The sequence below is a fragment of the Notolepis coatsorum genome (genome assembly GCF_963971535.1).
Source record: "Notolepis coatsorum genome assembly, contig: SCAFFOLD_387, whole genome shotgun sequence".
In the NCBI taxonomy this organism is placed as follows: Eukaryota; Metazoa; Chordata; class Actinopteri; order Aulopiformes; family Paralepididae; genus Notolepis; species Notolepis coatsorum.
The window spans coordinates 105,538-122,917 of NW_028173114.1; the positions used below are offsets into that span (position 1 = coordinate 105,538).

At 46.1% G+C, this 17,380-nt stretch overlaps 1 protein-coding gene across 1 annotated transcript in view; it reads left to right on the forward strand.

The window, feature by feature from the left end:
- Positions 1-8,529: 8,529 nt before the first annotated feature.
- LOC311247888 (semaphorin-6B-like) overlaps positions 8,530-17,380 on the forward strand; it is a gene marked incomplete at its 3' end in the record, with an annotated part of 78,244 nt that continues 69,393 nt past the window's right edge. Inside the window, exons 1-3 of the mRNA XM_084338867.1 lie at positions 8,530-8,627; positions 10,582-10,672; positions 13,197-13,316. Coding sequence (XP_084194993.1) covers positions 8,544-8,627; positions 10,582-10,672; positions 13,197-13,316 — 295 coding nt within the window. The remainder of the gene's footprint in view (positions 8,628-10,581; positions 10,673-13,196; positions 13,317-17,380) is intronic.

A 17,380-nucleotide genomic window follows, 5' to 3' on the forward strand; every position in this document is an offset into this window, starting at 1 on the left:
CCATTATCCAGCTTCAGTTAACCCGATGTTCGAAGCCGGGATTTTCCTGTTTCACAAAGGTGGATTCAGTCTCGTTAACTCAAGCCAGACTTGCGAGTCAGGCTAAATGCGCGCGGCCGTTTTAGGTGAAAAGCCAGCACGTATCGATGGCAGAGATCCTGATTCTCAACGGCATTGATTGATTAATTGATTTAAGACTTTATTGACAGATTGCAATACGGCTCAATCGCCTCGCCGACAAGTTAAATGCGTTATCTATAGGCTAATTCTAAGTCCCTCATTACCTCAATCAATCAGATTATATTTCTTTAAACTTGCCTGCTGGATTGAATAATCAAATGAGATCTTGCTAGCGAAAATTATTAGTTAACTGTTATACAGAATTACGATACGGCTCTCTTACCCATTGATTGATGTATAGTCAATCTTTTACTTTTCTTCTCTGTGGTGTAACGGGTTCTTCTTTTGACTTTCACACGGACGACCGGGGTTCAAGACCCTAGTCTTTTCCTTCTTTTTGCAATATAGGAATAATTCAATTTGGTGCACGTTGAGAGCTATATAAAGAATGACATCCTCAATGCATGTAGATTTATAATATTTTAACTTAAAACCAGGCTACTTTGGCGTATAATCATTAATATTATATTCAAAAAAATCATATTGGAAACACCGGGATTTGAACCCCGGTCGCTGGATTGGCAGGCTTGAGCACTACCGCTGGGCCACTGGGCCAGATGGGATAAATTCATTGTTTATACATTAATGAACGAGAGACCCGTGTTTAGAATATCCTTTGTTTTGAATGAAGTTTATCTCTTTATCCTCATTCATTAATGTGACGTCAACGGCTCGTTCAATTTCTCAAATCCGTCAAACAGCGCATCTCATCAGACATCTTAATCCCAGTTACAATTAAAATAACCACATCATGTGTACATCGCACGAGCGAGCGCCACCGTCGCCACGGTATATATAACGTGCATTATTTAGGACAAAGTGAATTTAATATCAGCATTTTGGGTCTATTTTACATTTCAAAAGCCCCCTCTGGAAGAATGGAGCACAAAAACGTAATTCAGAATGGTATAATGCAGATCGTAGACTGTGGGAATAGTTTCAGGAAACGGGCTGTCACTTCTTTGCGGGGGCGTGGCGATAGTTCAGGCTAACTTGAACTTGAACTCTGCTTTCGACCAGGCTCAAACTTTTGGATATGTTGTCATGGTGATTTGGAAAATCCAGGTACATGAAATCGGAAAGTCCGGCTAACCCAGTTATCCAGCTAAAGTTATCCGGCTAACTCAGTTATCCAGGTACAAGAAACAGGGCCCTGGTCACCCTAGTGCGCGGTGATTGCTGATGAGGAAATAAGAGAATTGATTTTTCAGCTTGCGTCTATAGCGTGCATACGTACACATATACTATCGATAATCTAGCGTTTATTTGAAAACGATTCATAAATAGGCCGAAAAATGACAACGTTTTTGTGTATTCTAGAATATTCCAGTAAATGTTTTTGCCAATTCTGAGCTTATTCTTTGAGTCAAGTTTTATACTGTACCTTTTATGATTCAGGCAGGGGAACCTACCCTTTATTTCTGGTGCAGTGTAAAGTCACCATCATACATTACCTTTGTGTGAGCATACAATAAATGGTAAATGGCTGCATTTGCACTTTTATCCAAAGCGCTTTACAATTTGTTCCTCACATTTTACCCATTCACTCACACATTCACACACCGATGGCGGATTGGAGCGTCGGGAGTCCAGGGTGGTCATCTGATGTGCGGTGCATAAAAAGATGCTCGCCTGACATATTGTCATGTAACTCGAGAACCGAGGCAGCGTTCGAACGGCAATAAATAGATTGTTCGAACGGTAATTTATATGTTCTGCGAAAAATGCAGCCCTGAGCCGCTAGACGCTCACAAAGTGCTGTGACGTGCACGGTAGCCCACCTGTTAAGAGGTTTTAATAGTGTGTAAATGCACACATGCACAATAATTATATGTACACAAGACACTCACGGGGCAAATGCACATACGCACACAGCTATACATAGACACAAAACACACTCACAGTGCACACACATGCACATAATCATATAATCACGCACACACACATGCGCACGTACACACACACACACACACACACACACACACACACACACACACACACACACACACACACACATGACTTAACATGCAGCAAGCAGTGCCTTCTCATATGTCACTCCCCTGCCTGTCTCATACCGCCAGGGTGGGAGGAATTCTCACTTCACCTCATCACATGAGTACACACATGCGTTGCATGCACACACACACACTCCACCCTCTCTGATCTAGTCCCCGTGCCATTCATCCCTCTCTCGTATCCCTCCACACTCTCTGATCTATTGCCCCTGCCACTCATCCCTCTCTCATTCCCCCCTCTGATCTATTGCCCCTGCCACTCATCCCTCTCTCATTCCCCCCTTTGATCTATTACCCCTGCCACTCATCCCTCTCTCATTCCCCCCTCTGATCTATTGCCCCTGCCACTCATCCCTCTCTCATTCCCCCCTCTGATCTATTGCCCCTGCCACTCATCCCTCTCTCATTCCCCCCTTTGATCTATTACCCCTGCCACTCATCCCTCTCTCATTCCCCCCTCTGATCTATTGTCCCTGCCACTCATCCCTCCCGCATATGCCTCCACCCCCTCTTGTCCCCCTGCACGCCTGCTCCTTATCCCCCCCAAACCACAATAGGCTCCCCTTCTCTTTCCAATGACATCACTCTCTGCTTGTGAAGTGGACTCCCCTTGTGGTGTGGTGTGGTGTGGCGTGTGTGTGTGTGTGTGAGTGTTTGTGTGTTGTGTGTGTGTGTGTTGTGGCATGTGTTTGTGTGCGTGAGTGTGTCATTGAGCTGGTGCCACCCTGGCTGGGGCAGTTTGGAGGGGGGGGTAATGGGCTGTCAGCTGAATGTAACGCCTAACTCCTCATGCTCACACAGGTGGCTGCTAAGACATGCTACCCATGCTACTCATGCTACTCATGCTACCCATAGACCACCGCAACACTTTCGGGATTCTGAAATCAGGGAGGAGATAGCGGGGGGAGCATAATGAATGTGGATGAGAGCCGTGATGTAAGTGGTTGCAGATACGGCTGTGGGGGTGCTAGAGACATGATCGAATATACTTTTATGCGCCTCAATCTCCTGAACACGGCGCGACCCATTCCTCAAGTTCAAGTTCTTTAATAGTTGTCATACAGAAGTACAGAATACTTTCATACAAAATGCTTCTTACTGTTACGCTCCAGAGACTGTGCTAGACAAGATAGTATCAATAACATAATAACATAATATAGCATGAATTTAGAAGAAGAAAATTAGGTCACAGTGTTCGGTATAGACATATGTACAATGTTCTGAGTTACCATATAATATACAATACACAATACTATGCAGTGTACTAATGTACAGTACTATCTAGTGCAAAGCAGAAATGGGATGAGGTACAATTTTAGGTACAATTTACAGTAAGGTGTACGAGTTGTAGTGCAATCCTTCATCCATAAATATAAAGTGTGGGGAGTGGGTGCTACAGTGTGTTTGTTTAAAGTGGGTGTGTGCTATAAGTGTGTGGAGTGGGTGCTACAGTGTGTTTGTTTAAAGTGAGTGTGTGCGTGTGGATGTGTGTGCTATGTGCGTTTGGTGGTTGTTGTTGTGTAGTGTTCATTCATTGTTCGTTTAGCAGCCTGATGGCCTGGGGATAGAAGCTTCTTCTGAGTCTTTCTGTGCTCGCCTTGAGACTCCTGTATCGCTTGCCTGACCGCAGCAGTTCAAAGAGGCAGTTGTTCGGGTGACTGGAGTCTTTAATGATTCTCTTAGCCTTGCCCTTGCAACGCTTGTAGTAAATGTTCTGGAGGGTGGGGAGCCCCCCTCCAATTGTGCGTTCGGCTGAACGTGTCACTCTTTGTAGTCTGCTTTGGTCTTGTGCAGTGCTATTCCCAAACCAGGAGGTGATGTTGCCGGTCAAGATGCTCTCTATTGTACATGAGTAGAAGTTCTTAAGGATCTTCTGGCTGACTTGGAACTTCCTTAGGCGCCTGAGGAAGTAGAGGCGTTGTCGTGCCTTCTTCACAACACTGTTAATGTGTGTGGTCCATGTCAAGTCCTCGGATATGTAGGCTCCGAGGTACTTAAAGCTGTTGACTCTCTCAACCGGTGCCCCGTCGATGCTGAGGGGGCTGTAGTCCTTGACCCCCGACCTCCTGAAGTCCACAATCATCTCCTTTGTTTTGCTGACGTTCAGGGAGAGGCTGTTTTCCTGGCACCATCCCGCCAGGACCTTGACCTCTTCCAGGTAGGCCCTCTCGTCGTTGGCAGAGATCAGGCCCACCACCACTGTGTCGTCAGCAAATTTGACGATTGTATTGCTACTCCGCTGAGCCACACAGTCGTGTGTGTACAGGGAGTAGAGGAGGGGACTCAGAACACAGCCCTGGGGGGCCCCTATGTTGAGGGTGATGGATGAGGAGGTGCAGTTGCCTGCTCTCACCACCTGGGGTCTGCCAGTCAGGAAGTCCAAGACCCACTGGCAGAGGTCATAGCCCAAGCCCATGTCCCTGAGCTTGGCTATGAGTATGGAGGGGACTATGGTATTGAATGCCGAGCTGTAGTCGATGAATAGCATTCTCACATAGTTCCCCTGCCTCTTGTCCAGGTGTGATGCTGCTGTGTGCAGCACATGGGATATGGCGTCCTCCGTGGACCTGTTGGGGCGGTATGCAAATTGCAGGGGGTCCATGTTGATGGGGAGGGAGGAGCAGATGTAGCCCTTTACTAGCTTCTCGAAGCACTTCATGGCTATGGAGGTGAGAGCTACAGGGCGGTAGTCGTTGAGGCAAGCAGGCTTGGATTTTTTGGGTACAGGGATAATAGTGGACTTCTTCAGGCAGGTGGGGATGACAGCCTGTTCTAAGGACAGGTTAAATATGTCAGTGAATACTGGGGCCAGTTGGTCGGCACAGACTTTTAGGACGCGGCCGGGGATGCCGTCTGGACCTGCTGCCTTCCTGATATTCACTTTTTTAAAGGTCCGCCTCACCTCATGCTCTGTTACCCTGAACACTGCGCCTCCATCAGCAGCCGACCCCCCCCCCCCCCATTGCCGAGGCTTGTGAGCTGGTGTTGTTATTACCAGCATCAAACCTCGCATAGAAGGTATTGAGGTCATTTGCTAAGGAGATGTCACTGTTCAGTTTGAGGGAGGCGCCTTTGTAGTCTGTCATCGTTTTGAGCCCCTGCCACATAGCTCTAGAGTCAGCTTGTTCAAACTGGAGTTCAATTTTATCCCTGTAGCGTCGTTTGGCCTCTGACACAGTCCTCCTTACGTTGTATCGCGCCACCTTGTGGTCATTCATGTTGCCTGCCTCTAGGCCGTCGTTGTATGCTTTGGTGCGCTCTCTCAGAGCTTCACGGACGGATTTGTCTACCCAGGGTTTTTGATTTGGGTAAACTTTCATTTTGGTAGTGGGGATTGTTTCTTTCACCCTAGTACAAACATAGTCCAGCACTGTCTCCGTGTAGGCATTAATGTTATCTGTGTCGCGGAACACATTCCAGTCTGTGTTGTGAAACACTGACCGGATCGTATCCTCTGACGTCACATCCCATTTCTGCACCTCTCGTGAGACTACGGGAGTACTTTTAATTCTCTGTCTGTACTTTGGTGTAAGAAAAATTGATGCGTGATCTGACTTACCGAAGCCACTATCAGAATGAGCCTTGTAGCCACCTTTAAATTGCGTGTAACAGTGATCTAGGATGTTACCGCCTCTGGTGTTGCAAGTCACATGCTGATAGAAGTCAGGCAAAACCTTTCTCAGATTGGCGCTATTGAAATCTCCCAGAACTAAAATGGCGGCGTTAACATTCGCCTCTTGGATTCTATTTACCTCGTCGTGTAGTCTGGAGAGCGCGACCTTGTTGCTGGCTTGCGGTGGAATATACACTCCGACCAGGACGATCGCCGTTAACTCCCTCGGGAGGAAGAAAGGACGACACTTGATGGTTATATATTCCAGTTCTGGGGAGCAGTGGTTGGATAATTCCTTCACGTTAGTTGGGTCACTCCAATTTTTGTTAAACATGAAGGCAATACCTCCTCCACGTTGTTTGCCGGATTCTGCTGTTCTATCCTTGCGGTGAATGAAGAAATGATCGGCCGGTTGGATGGCGTGGTCTGGGACTTCTGGCGCCAGCCACGTCTCGATGAAGCAGAGAACGTTACAGTCCCTAACGTCTCTCTGGAATTGAATCTTTGCTCGGATGTCGTCTAGTTTATTGTCTATTGATTGTACATTGGCTAGCAATATACTGGGTAGTGGTGTCCTGTGCCGCCTGGTTCTCAGCCTGTTACGGACTCCAGCTCTCTTTCCTCGCCGTCTGGGTCCTTTGTCCCTGGGGGCGAGATCCGGTCCTGATGTCCTCAAGATCTCAACGGGCCATTGTTGCGGTTCAGAGAGCTGATCCAGAGAGTAATCCAGTCGGTAAGTTTCCCGTAATCCAATGTCTATAAGTGACTGACGGTCATACACATTAAATGCACCTACTGTTGGTACAGACAAAACTCTTAAAACTATAAATATTAACAAAAGTATGCACAGTCTCGACGGAGCGCACAGACAGGCAGCCGGTCGTAGCGGCGCCATCTTCACTAATCGATCAGAACTAAATCGGCAGAGAAAAAGCCCATTTTAAAGCACCTTGCCCAGATTGCCCACGGAGTCTGGACGACGCGAGATGACGCACGAATGAATGTGGACTGTTCCATCAGAGGGGGGAGCTTCGGTGGTAATGTGAGTGGCTACAGACCGCTGCACTTAAATATAAACATTAGTCTACCTGGAGACTCAATGAGGTAATTGTAGATGTCGCCATAAGACGCGTCTGGCCATTTAGTGGGATCATTTTTTCATTATCCTGTTCGGCTGAAAGGACACTGGCCACCGAAGCTCCTCCCTCTGATGGAACAGTCCACATTCATTCGTGCGTCATCTCGTGTCGTCCAGACTCCGTGGGCAATCTGCGCATGTGCATGGGAAAATGGGCTTTTTCTCTGCCGATTTAGTTCTGATCGATTAGGAATGGGTCGCGCCGTGTTCAGGAGATTGAGGCGCATAAAGTCTATTCGATCATGTCTCTATCACCCCCCACAGCCGTATCTGCAACCACTTACATCACGGCTCTCATCCACATTCATTAATTTGCTCCCCCCGCAATCTCCTCCCCGATTTCAATGTAACGCGGAAGTGTAGTGGTCTATGCTACCCATGCTACCCATGCTATCCATGCTACCCATGCTATCCATGCTACCCATGCTACCCATGCTACCCATGCTACCCATGCTATCCATGCTACCCATGCTACCCATGCTACTCATGCTACCCATGCTACCCATGCTACCCATGCAATCCATGTTATCCATGCTATCCATGCTACCCATGTTATCCATGTTATCCATGCTACCCATGCTACCCATGCTACCCATGCTATCCATGCTACCCATGCTACCCATGCTATCCATGCTACACATGCTACCCATGCTACTCATGCTACCCATGCTACCCATGCTATCCATGCAATCCATGCAATCCATGTTATCCATGCTATCCATGCTACCCATGTTATCCATGCTACTGTATACATGTTATCCATGCTATCCATGCTATACATGTTATCCATGCTACCCATGCTATACATGTTATCCATGCTACCCATGCTATACATGTTATCCATGCTACCCATGGCCATTCAATCATGTGGGTTTCGAGCGACTGGTACTCTTTTTGCTCTCCTCTGATTGTTATCCTTGCCATGTGTGAATAATGAGATTGTAATTCAGGGCTTACTTTTTTATTAAGTAGGATTGATCTAGTATGCAAACTCACTGGAGAAATCAACTTTTAATCTAGTGTTTGTTTTAAAATCCCAGGGCTGGTTTGGATTACCATCTGCCAATCAATACTAACTCCATACAGCAAGAGGGAAATGTTTTAGGTTAAAAGCTCACTGTGGGGGTATCCGGGTGTCTGTTTGTGCAAGTGCATACGCGTATGTGTGTGTGTGTGTGTGTGTGTGTGGTAAGGTAGGGACTTGAGTCCCCTCGGGCCTGCTCAGAGTCATGATTGACAGCGTTAATGATATGATAATTCCACACATCAGGCGACTGAAAATCCTAATTTCACCTAGCAGTTGGGATAATCAGCTTCGGAAAAGAAAATCTCCCCTAAAGTATTATCTGCCCTGACTGACTGAGCTCTCTCTCCGTATCTGTCTCTGTCTCTCTCTCTGTCTTTCTCTCTCTCTCTGTCTCTGTCTCTCTCTCTGTCTTTTTGTCTATCTCTCTTTCTGTCTCTCTCTCTGTCTTTCTGTCTCTCTCTCTTTCTGTCTATCTCTCTCCCTCTCTCTCTCTCTCTCTCTCTCTCTCTCTCTCTCTCTCTCTCTCTCTCTCTCTCTCTCTCTCACCACTAGGACGAGTGTCGTAACTTCATGAAGGTGCTGCTGAGCAGACAAGGAGGAGGACTGTTTGTCTGTGGGACCAATGCTTTCAACCCGATGTGTGCCAACTATACTGTGAGTGTTTCAAGATACTGTATCACACACACACACACACACACACACACACACACACACACACACACACACACACACACACACACACACACACACACACACACACACACACACACACACACACACACACACACACACACACACACACACACACACACACACACACACATGTGCATACAACCACCTCACACCCACACACACATACACTTACCACTTACACTTGCCACTACACCAAGCCTGTCAGTGGTCCCGTCATGCATTAGGCCTAACGATTGGTGTGTGATTTCATTGGTAAATTAAAGTACTTCATCCCTGAAGTAAAACACAATTACATACAGGTATGTTTATCACACCAACATTTACAACTCCATTGGGCTTGTTTGTTCAGCACTCAAGGCTACGAGTCTCTTCCCAGAAACAACACAATCTTGTCACATAGCCGTTTCCAGGGTTTGATATTCCTTAGATACACCAGTTGTTATTGTGCGGTGCTTAGTCTGTGAGATTTATTGTCGAGAAGCAAAGGCTGTTGATCACAGAGTAGTCGGGAAGAGAGGAGATGAAAGGAGAGGAGAGGAGGAGAGAGGAGAGGAGAGGAGGAGAGTGGAAAGGAAAAGAGAGGAGAGGAGAGGAGAGGAAAAGAGAGGAGAGGAGAGGAGGAGAGAGGAGAGGAAAAGAGAGGAGAGGAGGAGAGAGGAGAGGAAAATAGAGGAGAAAAGAAGACAGAAGAGGAGAAAATAAGATAGGAGAGGAGGAAAGGCAAAGGAGAGAACTCAAGGGTTTTGTGTGATACTCTTGACTCCGGTTCAGAAGCCACCCACACTAAAGAACCAGTACAACAATGTTCAAGTGTGATAGTAAAGGGTTAACCTTCTGTAGTGTGGCAGTGAAAGGGCTAATTATCCAGTGAGAAGAAGGTAAACAGGAAGCATTGATTTAACCTACGAGTGGTAACTGTCCTGATTCAACCAATTAGCCACTCAGTACATTCTGGCTTCCGGTATTACTCCCCTCCCAAACAGATTCACTCAACTAGTCTCCTAATGTATATTGGTAGTATCTATTCAGCTGTCACTCACCTGAATCTCCCCCTATTGCTCCAACTCCCAACCAATCCCTGTCTCGCTCAATTACACTAACGATTTCAAACCTGCGGAAAGAAAAAAGCACACATAAATATGAATCATCTGCTCGGAAGATTTCACATCATCCCCCTGGAATATTTCATGTGGAATGAACGAAGGCTGTTGAGTGGGAGAGAGACGGCAGGGGGGGGGGGGGGTTCACTATCAAAGGGCTTTCGAGATAAGTGTTATGTGTTACAAAAATGTCTCACATTTGAAACATGGAGAAACACGGGAAGCCGTACCCAGCCCGCTGTCTGTCAGCCGCCACTGACGCTCTCGTGCGGCGCAGAACACCCTTGTCTCCGGCCGACGTGCCGTCTTCTTCATCTCCGGGGACTAGTTAGCGATGCTGCTAGCTACGGTTTTATTTATAGCTGCGCTTTTAATGAAATGACAGCAATAAATAATTGTTATTTTCAAGCATGGGTGACAATGACACTGTGATGTTGAGCTCGTTTGCCACTAGTTTGTCACCTTTCAGTTGCCTTTCAGTTGAATGCATACACTGTGTGCATGCATGTGTGTGTGTGTGTGTGTGTGTGTGTGTGTGTGTGTGTGTGTGTGTGTGTGTGTGTGTGTGTGTGTGTGTGTGTGTGTGTGCGTGCGTGCGCGTGCATGTGCGTGCGTGCGTGTGTGACTATGTGGGTGGACGGACGCACACTTTCTGCCAGAGTAGGACTCTCTTGTTGTGCATAATTGCCACCAGTGAATAATTCTTTTGCACTTATAACAGTCACTAATTGCTGTCTTGTTTTCACCATGCTGCTGTGCCTGCATTCATATTGTTTGTTTTCATTTATTGGCTGCTGTGTGTGTGTGTGTGATAGGGAGATACTCTGGAGATGGTGGGAGATACGGTCAGTGGGATGGCAAGGTGCCCTTATGACCCCAAACACGCCAACATAGCTCTGTTTGCAGGTAAGAGGCTCCTCTCTTCAGACTTTTAATTCTCCGGCTGACACAGCGGTAATGTGCAGAACACATTGACAGGCAGGCAGTGGTAAAAAAAGCATATTAAACTAAAGTTGAGGAAAGCCAGGGGAAGGACTGGGCTGGGGGGGAAAAGGCTAGAGGGGAGCTGGGCAGACAGGGAGCTGAGCTGAGTCCAGCAAGAGTGGGGGCAAGACAGGCTGGGCCAGGGGTCCAGGAGAGGCAGACAGTGAGCTGAACAGAGTCCAGGGAGAGTGGGGGCAAGACAGGCTGGGCCAGGGGTCCAGGAGAGGCAGACAGGGAGCTGAACAGAGTCCAGGGAGAGTGGGGGCAAGACAGGCTGGGACAGTGGTCCAGGAGGCGTGTAGCTTAATCCCAGCGGAAGAGTGCAAGAGCGCTTCCGCATTTTGCCCTGATTGGCCACGGTAACGCCCTCCAAATGCGCATTTTCTTTCCCCCCGCTCAGACGCCGAAATGGAATGCATGTAGTACATTGCAACACAACGCAGCATTTCCGCGTACATTGCAACGTAACACAACGCAGCTGTCAACTGTACTTTACATATTATCCAAACGAGGACCACATAATGTTATTTCCCTGTACATTGTAACGTTAACACAACGCAGCTGTCAACTGTACTTTACATATTATGGAATACATGTATATTATCGCGACGGCAGTGCGGAAATAGGCTGTCTATTGCCATTCTCTAAGACGAACTCTAACCTTAACCAGCTCCTTAACAGCGCCTAAACTTAACCATAACCAACTCCGAAACAATGCTTAAAGTTAACATGCCTAAACTTAACCGGCGAAAGAATGCAGGTAAAAAAGAAAAAAAATTTAAGGGAATCAAACGTGTCACCAACAGACCGCAGGATCCACAGCACGGCGGCATACCAGTTGAGCTAAGCGTCGAATGAAAAACATCTGGGATTACGGCTACATAATGCCGCAAGCTCTGCTGCGTCCATCGCGTGTATATATGTGTGCTAATATGGCGTGTTAGCGTTAATATGTGATTAATATGAACCAAAGCGTGTTAATATGTGATTAATATGATCGCCTGCTGCGTCCATCACATGTATATATGTGTGCTAATATGGCGCGTTAGCGTTAATATGTGATTAATATGAACCAAAGCGTGTTGCTAATATGGCGTGTTAGCGTTAATATGTGATTAATATGAACCAAAGCGTGTTAATATGTGATTAATATGATCGCCTGCTGCGTCCATCGCGTGTATATATGTGTGCTAATATGGCGCGTTAGCGTTAATATGTGATTAATATGAACCAAAGCGTGTTAATATGTGATTAATATGAACCAAAGCTTAGAACCAAGCGGGGATCTCATGCGCATGCGCGCGCGCGAGCACCTGGGCGAAGGAAAAGGAAATGCGCATTACCGTACTGGCGTATGGCGAAGGATGCGGAAGCGCTCTTGCACTGTTCCGCTGGGATTAAGCTACACGCGTCCAGGAGAGGCAGACAGTGAGCTGAACAGAGTCCAGGGAGAGTGGGGGCAAGACAGGCTGGGACAGTGGTCCAGGAGAGGCAGACAGGAGACAGGTGGAATCTTCTGTAATCACAGGAGAAATGGCTAAATGTCAGCTAGCGTAACAACTACAGGAACACTACAGAAATACAAAAACAGAATGCTGGTCGGAACAGCAACTAGGAAATACAAAAAACTCGCTGACGGGACAGCGGCTAGAAAATGGCAGGTGCCGTGACTAACTCTGAGAAACGAGTCTAGGAAATCTACTGTTGGGTTGATGAACTGAGTATGAGTAGGGGACAGGAAGATGACCTAATATGGTAACAGGACGCTGCTGAAATTAGATAGAGAAAGAGAGAGAGAGCCAGAGATGATGAGCACTAGACAGGAGTGGGGATTGGGACAATTTCAGCATGAAGAAACAGTCCGTCACACATCCATTCCATTCCTTAACAGCTGATTGTTGCTCGTAGCGCTGCTCAGTCACAAACTAAGGGGAAATAAGGGTTTCCAAAAAACAACTAAGCTGACATACAGTAACTCTCGAATGCTAGTTTTGGTCTTACAAATTTAGGCAAGTGTATGTATAGTAATTCTAGCAATTTCTCAATTCTATCAATGGAGAATCCTCGCCAAAAGAGAGTTGTTGGTCCTAGACTAGACTGTATCAACTTGTATGGGCGAATTAATCCTATGGGGTATTATTCCAAAAGCTCAGTGTCATTAATTTGCTTTGTTTACTTGCAGCACTCTGCTATGATTGAATCAAGTAGGACTGTGTCGCTCTAACAATGAGGAGCCGTTACTGTTCAGCCATCATCTCATTATCCACTTCTATCTAAAAGTAGAAATGCTTTTGTCTTCACTGGGAGCTTTGGACACGCTGTTTCTGCAATTATCCGCTATAATTACACTGTTGACTTGTTGACACACACTGTGTGTGTGTGTGTGTGTGTGTGTGTGTGTGTGTGTGTGTGTGTGTGTGTGTGTGTGTGTGTGTGTGTGTGTCAGAGGGGAACCTGTTCACAGCTACAGTGACAGACTTCCTGGCCATCGATGCAGTGATCTACCGCAGCCTGGGGGCCAGCCTGGCCCTGCGCACCGTCAAGCACGACTCCAAGTGGTTCAGAGGTACAGCTCTGTGTGTGCTGCATGCATACATGTCTGTGTGTGTGTCTGTGTGTGAATGAATGAATGAATGAATGAATAAATTACATTTTCTTTTCGTGTCGTGTCCGACGACCCATCCCTTGGCTTACGGGATTATAAGACACCAAAAAAAACAATTGAACATAACAATCACTTCCCATGGTTTCTAAGCTACACCGTGCACACCATCAGAGGCCAAAATACATCACATATATGTTATTTTCGTACGTTTATCCCAAGCTTTCTCTAAATATTCAGCATATTCAGGTCTCGAGGTGCAGAAATCCCAGAGCGGAGCTGGGCACACAATGACCTTTGTGTGTGTGTGTGTGTGTGTGTGTGTGTGTGTGTGTGTGTGTGTGTGTGTGTGTGTGTGTGTGTGTGTGTGTGTGTGTGTGTGTGTGTGTGTGTGTGTGTGTGTGTGTGTGTGTGTGTGTGTGTGTGTGTGTGTGTGTGTGTGTGTGTGTGTGTGTGTGTGTGTGTGTGTGTGTGTGTGTGTGTGTGTGTGTGTGTGTGTGTGTGTGTGTGTGTGTGTGTGTGTGTGTGTGTGTGTGTGTGTGTGTGTGTGTGTGTGTGTGTGTGTGTGTGTGTGTGTGTGTGTGTGTGTGTGTGTGTGTGTGTGTGTGTGTGTGTGTGTGTGTGTGTGTGTGTGTGTGTGTGTGTGTGTGTGTGTGTGTGTGTGTGTGTGTGTGTGTGTGTGTGTGTGTGTGTGTGTGTGTGTGTGTGTGTGTGTGTGTGTGTGTGTGTGTGTGTGTGTGTGTGTGTGTGTGTGTGTGTGTGTGTGTGTGTGTGTGTGTGTGTGTGTGTGTGTGTGTGTGTGTGTGTGTGTGTGTGTGTGTGTGTGTGTGTGTGTGTGTGTGTGTGTGTGTGTGTGTGTGTGTGTGTGTGTGTGTGTGTGTGTGTGTGTGTGTGTGTGTGTGTGTGTGTGTGTGTGTGTGTGTGTGTGTGTGTGTGTGTGTGTGTGTGTGTGTGTGTGTGTGTGTGTGTGTGTGTGTGTGTGTGTGTGTGTGTGTGTGTGTGTGTGTGTGTGTGTGTGTGTGTGTGTGTGTGTGTGTGTGTGTGTGTGTGTGTGTGTGTGTGTGTGTGTGTGTGTGTGTGTGTGTGTGTGTGTGTGTGTGTGTGTGTGTGTGTGTGTGTGTGTGTGTGTGTGTGTGTGTGTGTGTGTGTGTGTGTGTGTGTGTGTGTGTGTGTGTGTGTGTGTGTGTGTGTGTGTGTGTGTGTGTGTGTGTGTGTGTGTGTGTGTGTGTGTGTGTGTGTGTGTGTGTGTGTGTGTGTGTGTGTGTGTGTCAGGGCTGTACGCTAAGCTTTTTCACTAGGGGCACACTTGCCCCTAAATGAGAAATTTAGGGGCAAAAAATATTTTTTAGGGGCACATTTTTTAATAACAATTTTACCATTATAGTGAAAAAAAATATGTTCCTCCTGCCTCATTACTGTGGTCCTTTTATTTAACATTTAAGTGCTTTTGTTGTCAGGTTTGTATCTTTTATAATGAACCAACTGAACTTCGTATTACCACAGCTGCAAACATTTCTTCTTTCATTGATAATGGTGTATTAACAGTGTTCATAGTCAGTATCTGCTGCACACTGCAACACAGCTCTAAGACATACACTAAATCATGCTCTCTGTTTATCTTTCTCCCTCTCTCTTCCACACACACACACACACACACACACACACAGAGAGCTCCCTCCCCGGGCCCCTGTAAGGTATTGGCTTGTGTTGCTACACGGACACATTTGTATGTTGCACCATGGTACTTCCTGGCTTACAGAGTACAGACCATAGATACAGACTAGTAAACAAACATTCCGTCTATTATGTGAACTAAAGAGTACAAGGTTTACACAACAGCCCCCACCCCTTGTTTTATTGTATTTGTACCTGTACTACCTGCTGTCAGCTGTTTATCTCTCTCTGTGAGCTTGATTAGCTAGCGTTAGCTCACGTTAGCTCCGCGGCTAACCCTGAACTAAATCAATGACTAGGTTCTAACGCATTTCGAGTAGTTTTCACTGCACATAGAAGTAGCCAAACAGCGGGAGCATTTCGGGAGTATATAACCAAAACCCAGGCAATTTCGAGCCCTTGGCTTGCCTTAAGGAATCAAATAGTCTGCCATTAGCTACATGCTAACATGCTAACGTTATAACGGTCGGGAAAACCTGGCAGCGATAAGGGAATTGAAAGTCACAGGCACGCGATTCCAGGTGCCTGTGACTTTCTATTAAGAAATGAGCTATGAAGAAACTTTACTTTTCTTCATAGCTAAATCAGACAGTCAGCCAGTCTATCAGAGTGAGTGCTCAGCCTTGGATAATTTAGGAGTGAAATGCGAATGCAAGGCTTGAAATCACTACTCGCAAGCCCGCCCCCAAATATTATTTACCAATCGCAACGGCCAATTAAAGGGGCAATTCGCGATAATCTCATCGCAGTGTACAGCCCTGTGTGTGTGTGTGTGTGTGTGTGTGTGTGTGTGTGTGTGTGTGTGTGTGTGTGTGTGTGTGTGTGTGTACAGGTGACTGTGCATGTGTGTGTGTATTCTCGGACAACTAATCAATTATAAAGATTGTTGTTAGCAACTGTTTTTATAATTGATTAGTGGGGACTATGTTTATGCTACACCTCCCTGGCCTGAAGCCATTTGATGTATAGCAAAGCCTATTCATTTGTGTTTTGTGTTTTTCTTTATTATTATTTAATCCTAAAGATTTAAACAGCTCTCTTGATGTACAGTATAGCACCCATTAACATTTGCTTTTTGTTTTATAATCGTCAATTAGCAAGTTGTTTGAAAGAACATTTTACAAGATTTGTATTTGGCATACAATTTACCTTTTTTTCTTTTTATCCGATTAATCAATTAATCGTTTCAATAACCGATAGATTAATCGACTATCAAAACAGTTGATAGATGCAGCCCTAGAGCATGCATTTGATTACTACTGCGTAATGCATTTATTTGTGTGTGTGTTTGTTCTTATTAGTATCATCTCAGTTGTTTATCGAAGTTAGAGGATTGAGATTATGTCCACATCACTTAACGTCAAGATCAATTATGTGTGTCAGTGGCTGAGCTGAGTCAGCAGGCAGAGGCTGCCAGGGTGACAGGCCCTTTATTCAGGGCAGCAGACAAGCTAGCTGCTCCCTGGCCCAACTCTGTGTACATAACAGTCAAACTGTAATTAAAACTCCCAGCTGACAGAAATATAAATAAAATGTGCTCTTGAGTAGCTCAATGGCTAATGCACGAAACCCACCAGGCGCAGGACGCGGGCGTGAGGCGGGCGGGCGATCAGCGCTTCACTTTCGCTCCCATGTTAACAGGGCTGTTCACACCGGCCGTGTGCGGGCGGGCGACTCGCGGGCGGGGAGTGAATTTAATCGCTTTGGTTGGATTCAGAGGCGTGCGCCACGTGAATTTTTACAGAAATACACTCAATATCTGCATTATTACCACACATATAGATGTTGTTCAACCAGCTAATGTGTCTGTATCTTTCCCAATACAAATAAACCATACTATACTTTTTCCAATCACACTGATTTCATCATTCTAAAATTAATTCTAACATTCTAATTAATTAGATAATAACTGGTTATATATGCAAAATGGACAAAATGGACAAACACTGGAACTGGAAATCTTAAAAAAATCTTAAAACGCATATAGACTAGGCATTTACAGCTGTTCCAATGTAAATGTGCCTTCCTCCGTGCGCTTCCGCCCGCTCTGAAGTCGGACTCGGTGTGGACGGCCATGCGCGCTGTTCTCGCACGAAACCTGTGTTTGCTTGCGCCCGCGCCTGGTGGGTTTCAAGCGTAATTCCCCCACTGGGGCCACCCATGCTAACATTTTATAAACTCGGGCATCCTAGATATACTATAAAAAACCTACCAATGTTTTGTTACGTTATGTTGTTATGTTATGATAAAAAATAATAAGACACAGGTGGGGCATGTCTGTATGCAAATGAAGGTGTACGAGAATGCCCTTTCAGTTTAAGAATGAGTGACGTTTTTTCATTCATGGGAACCCA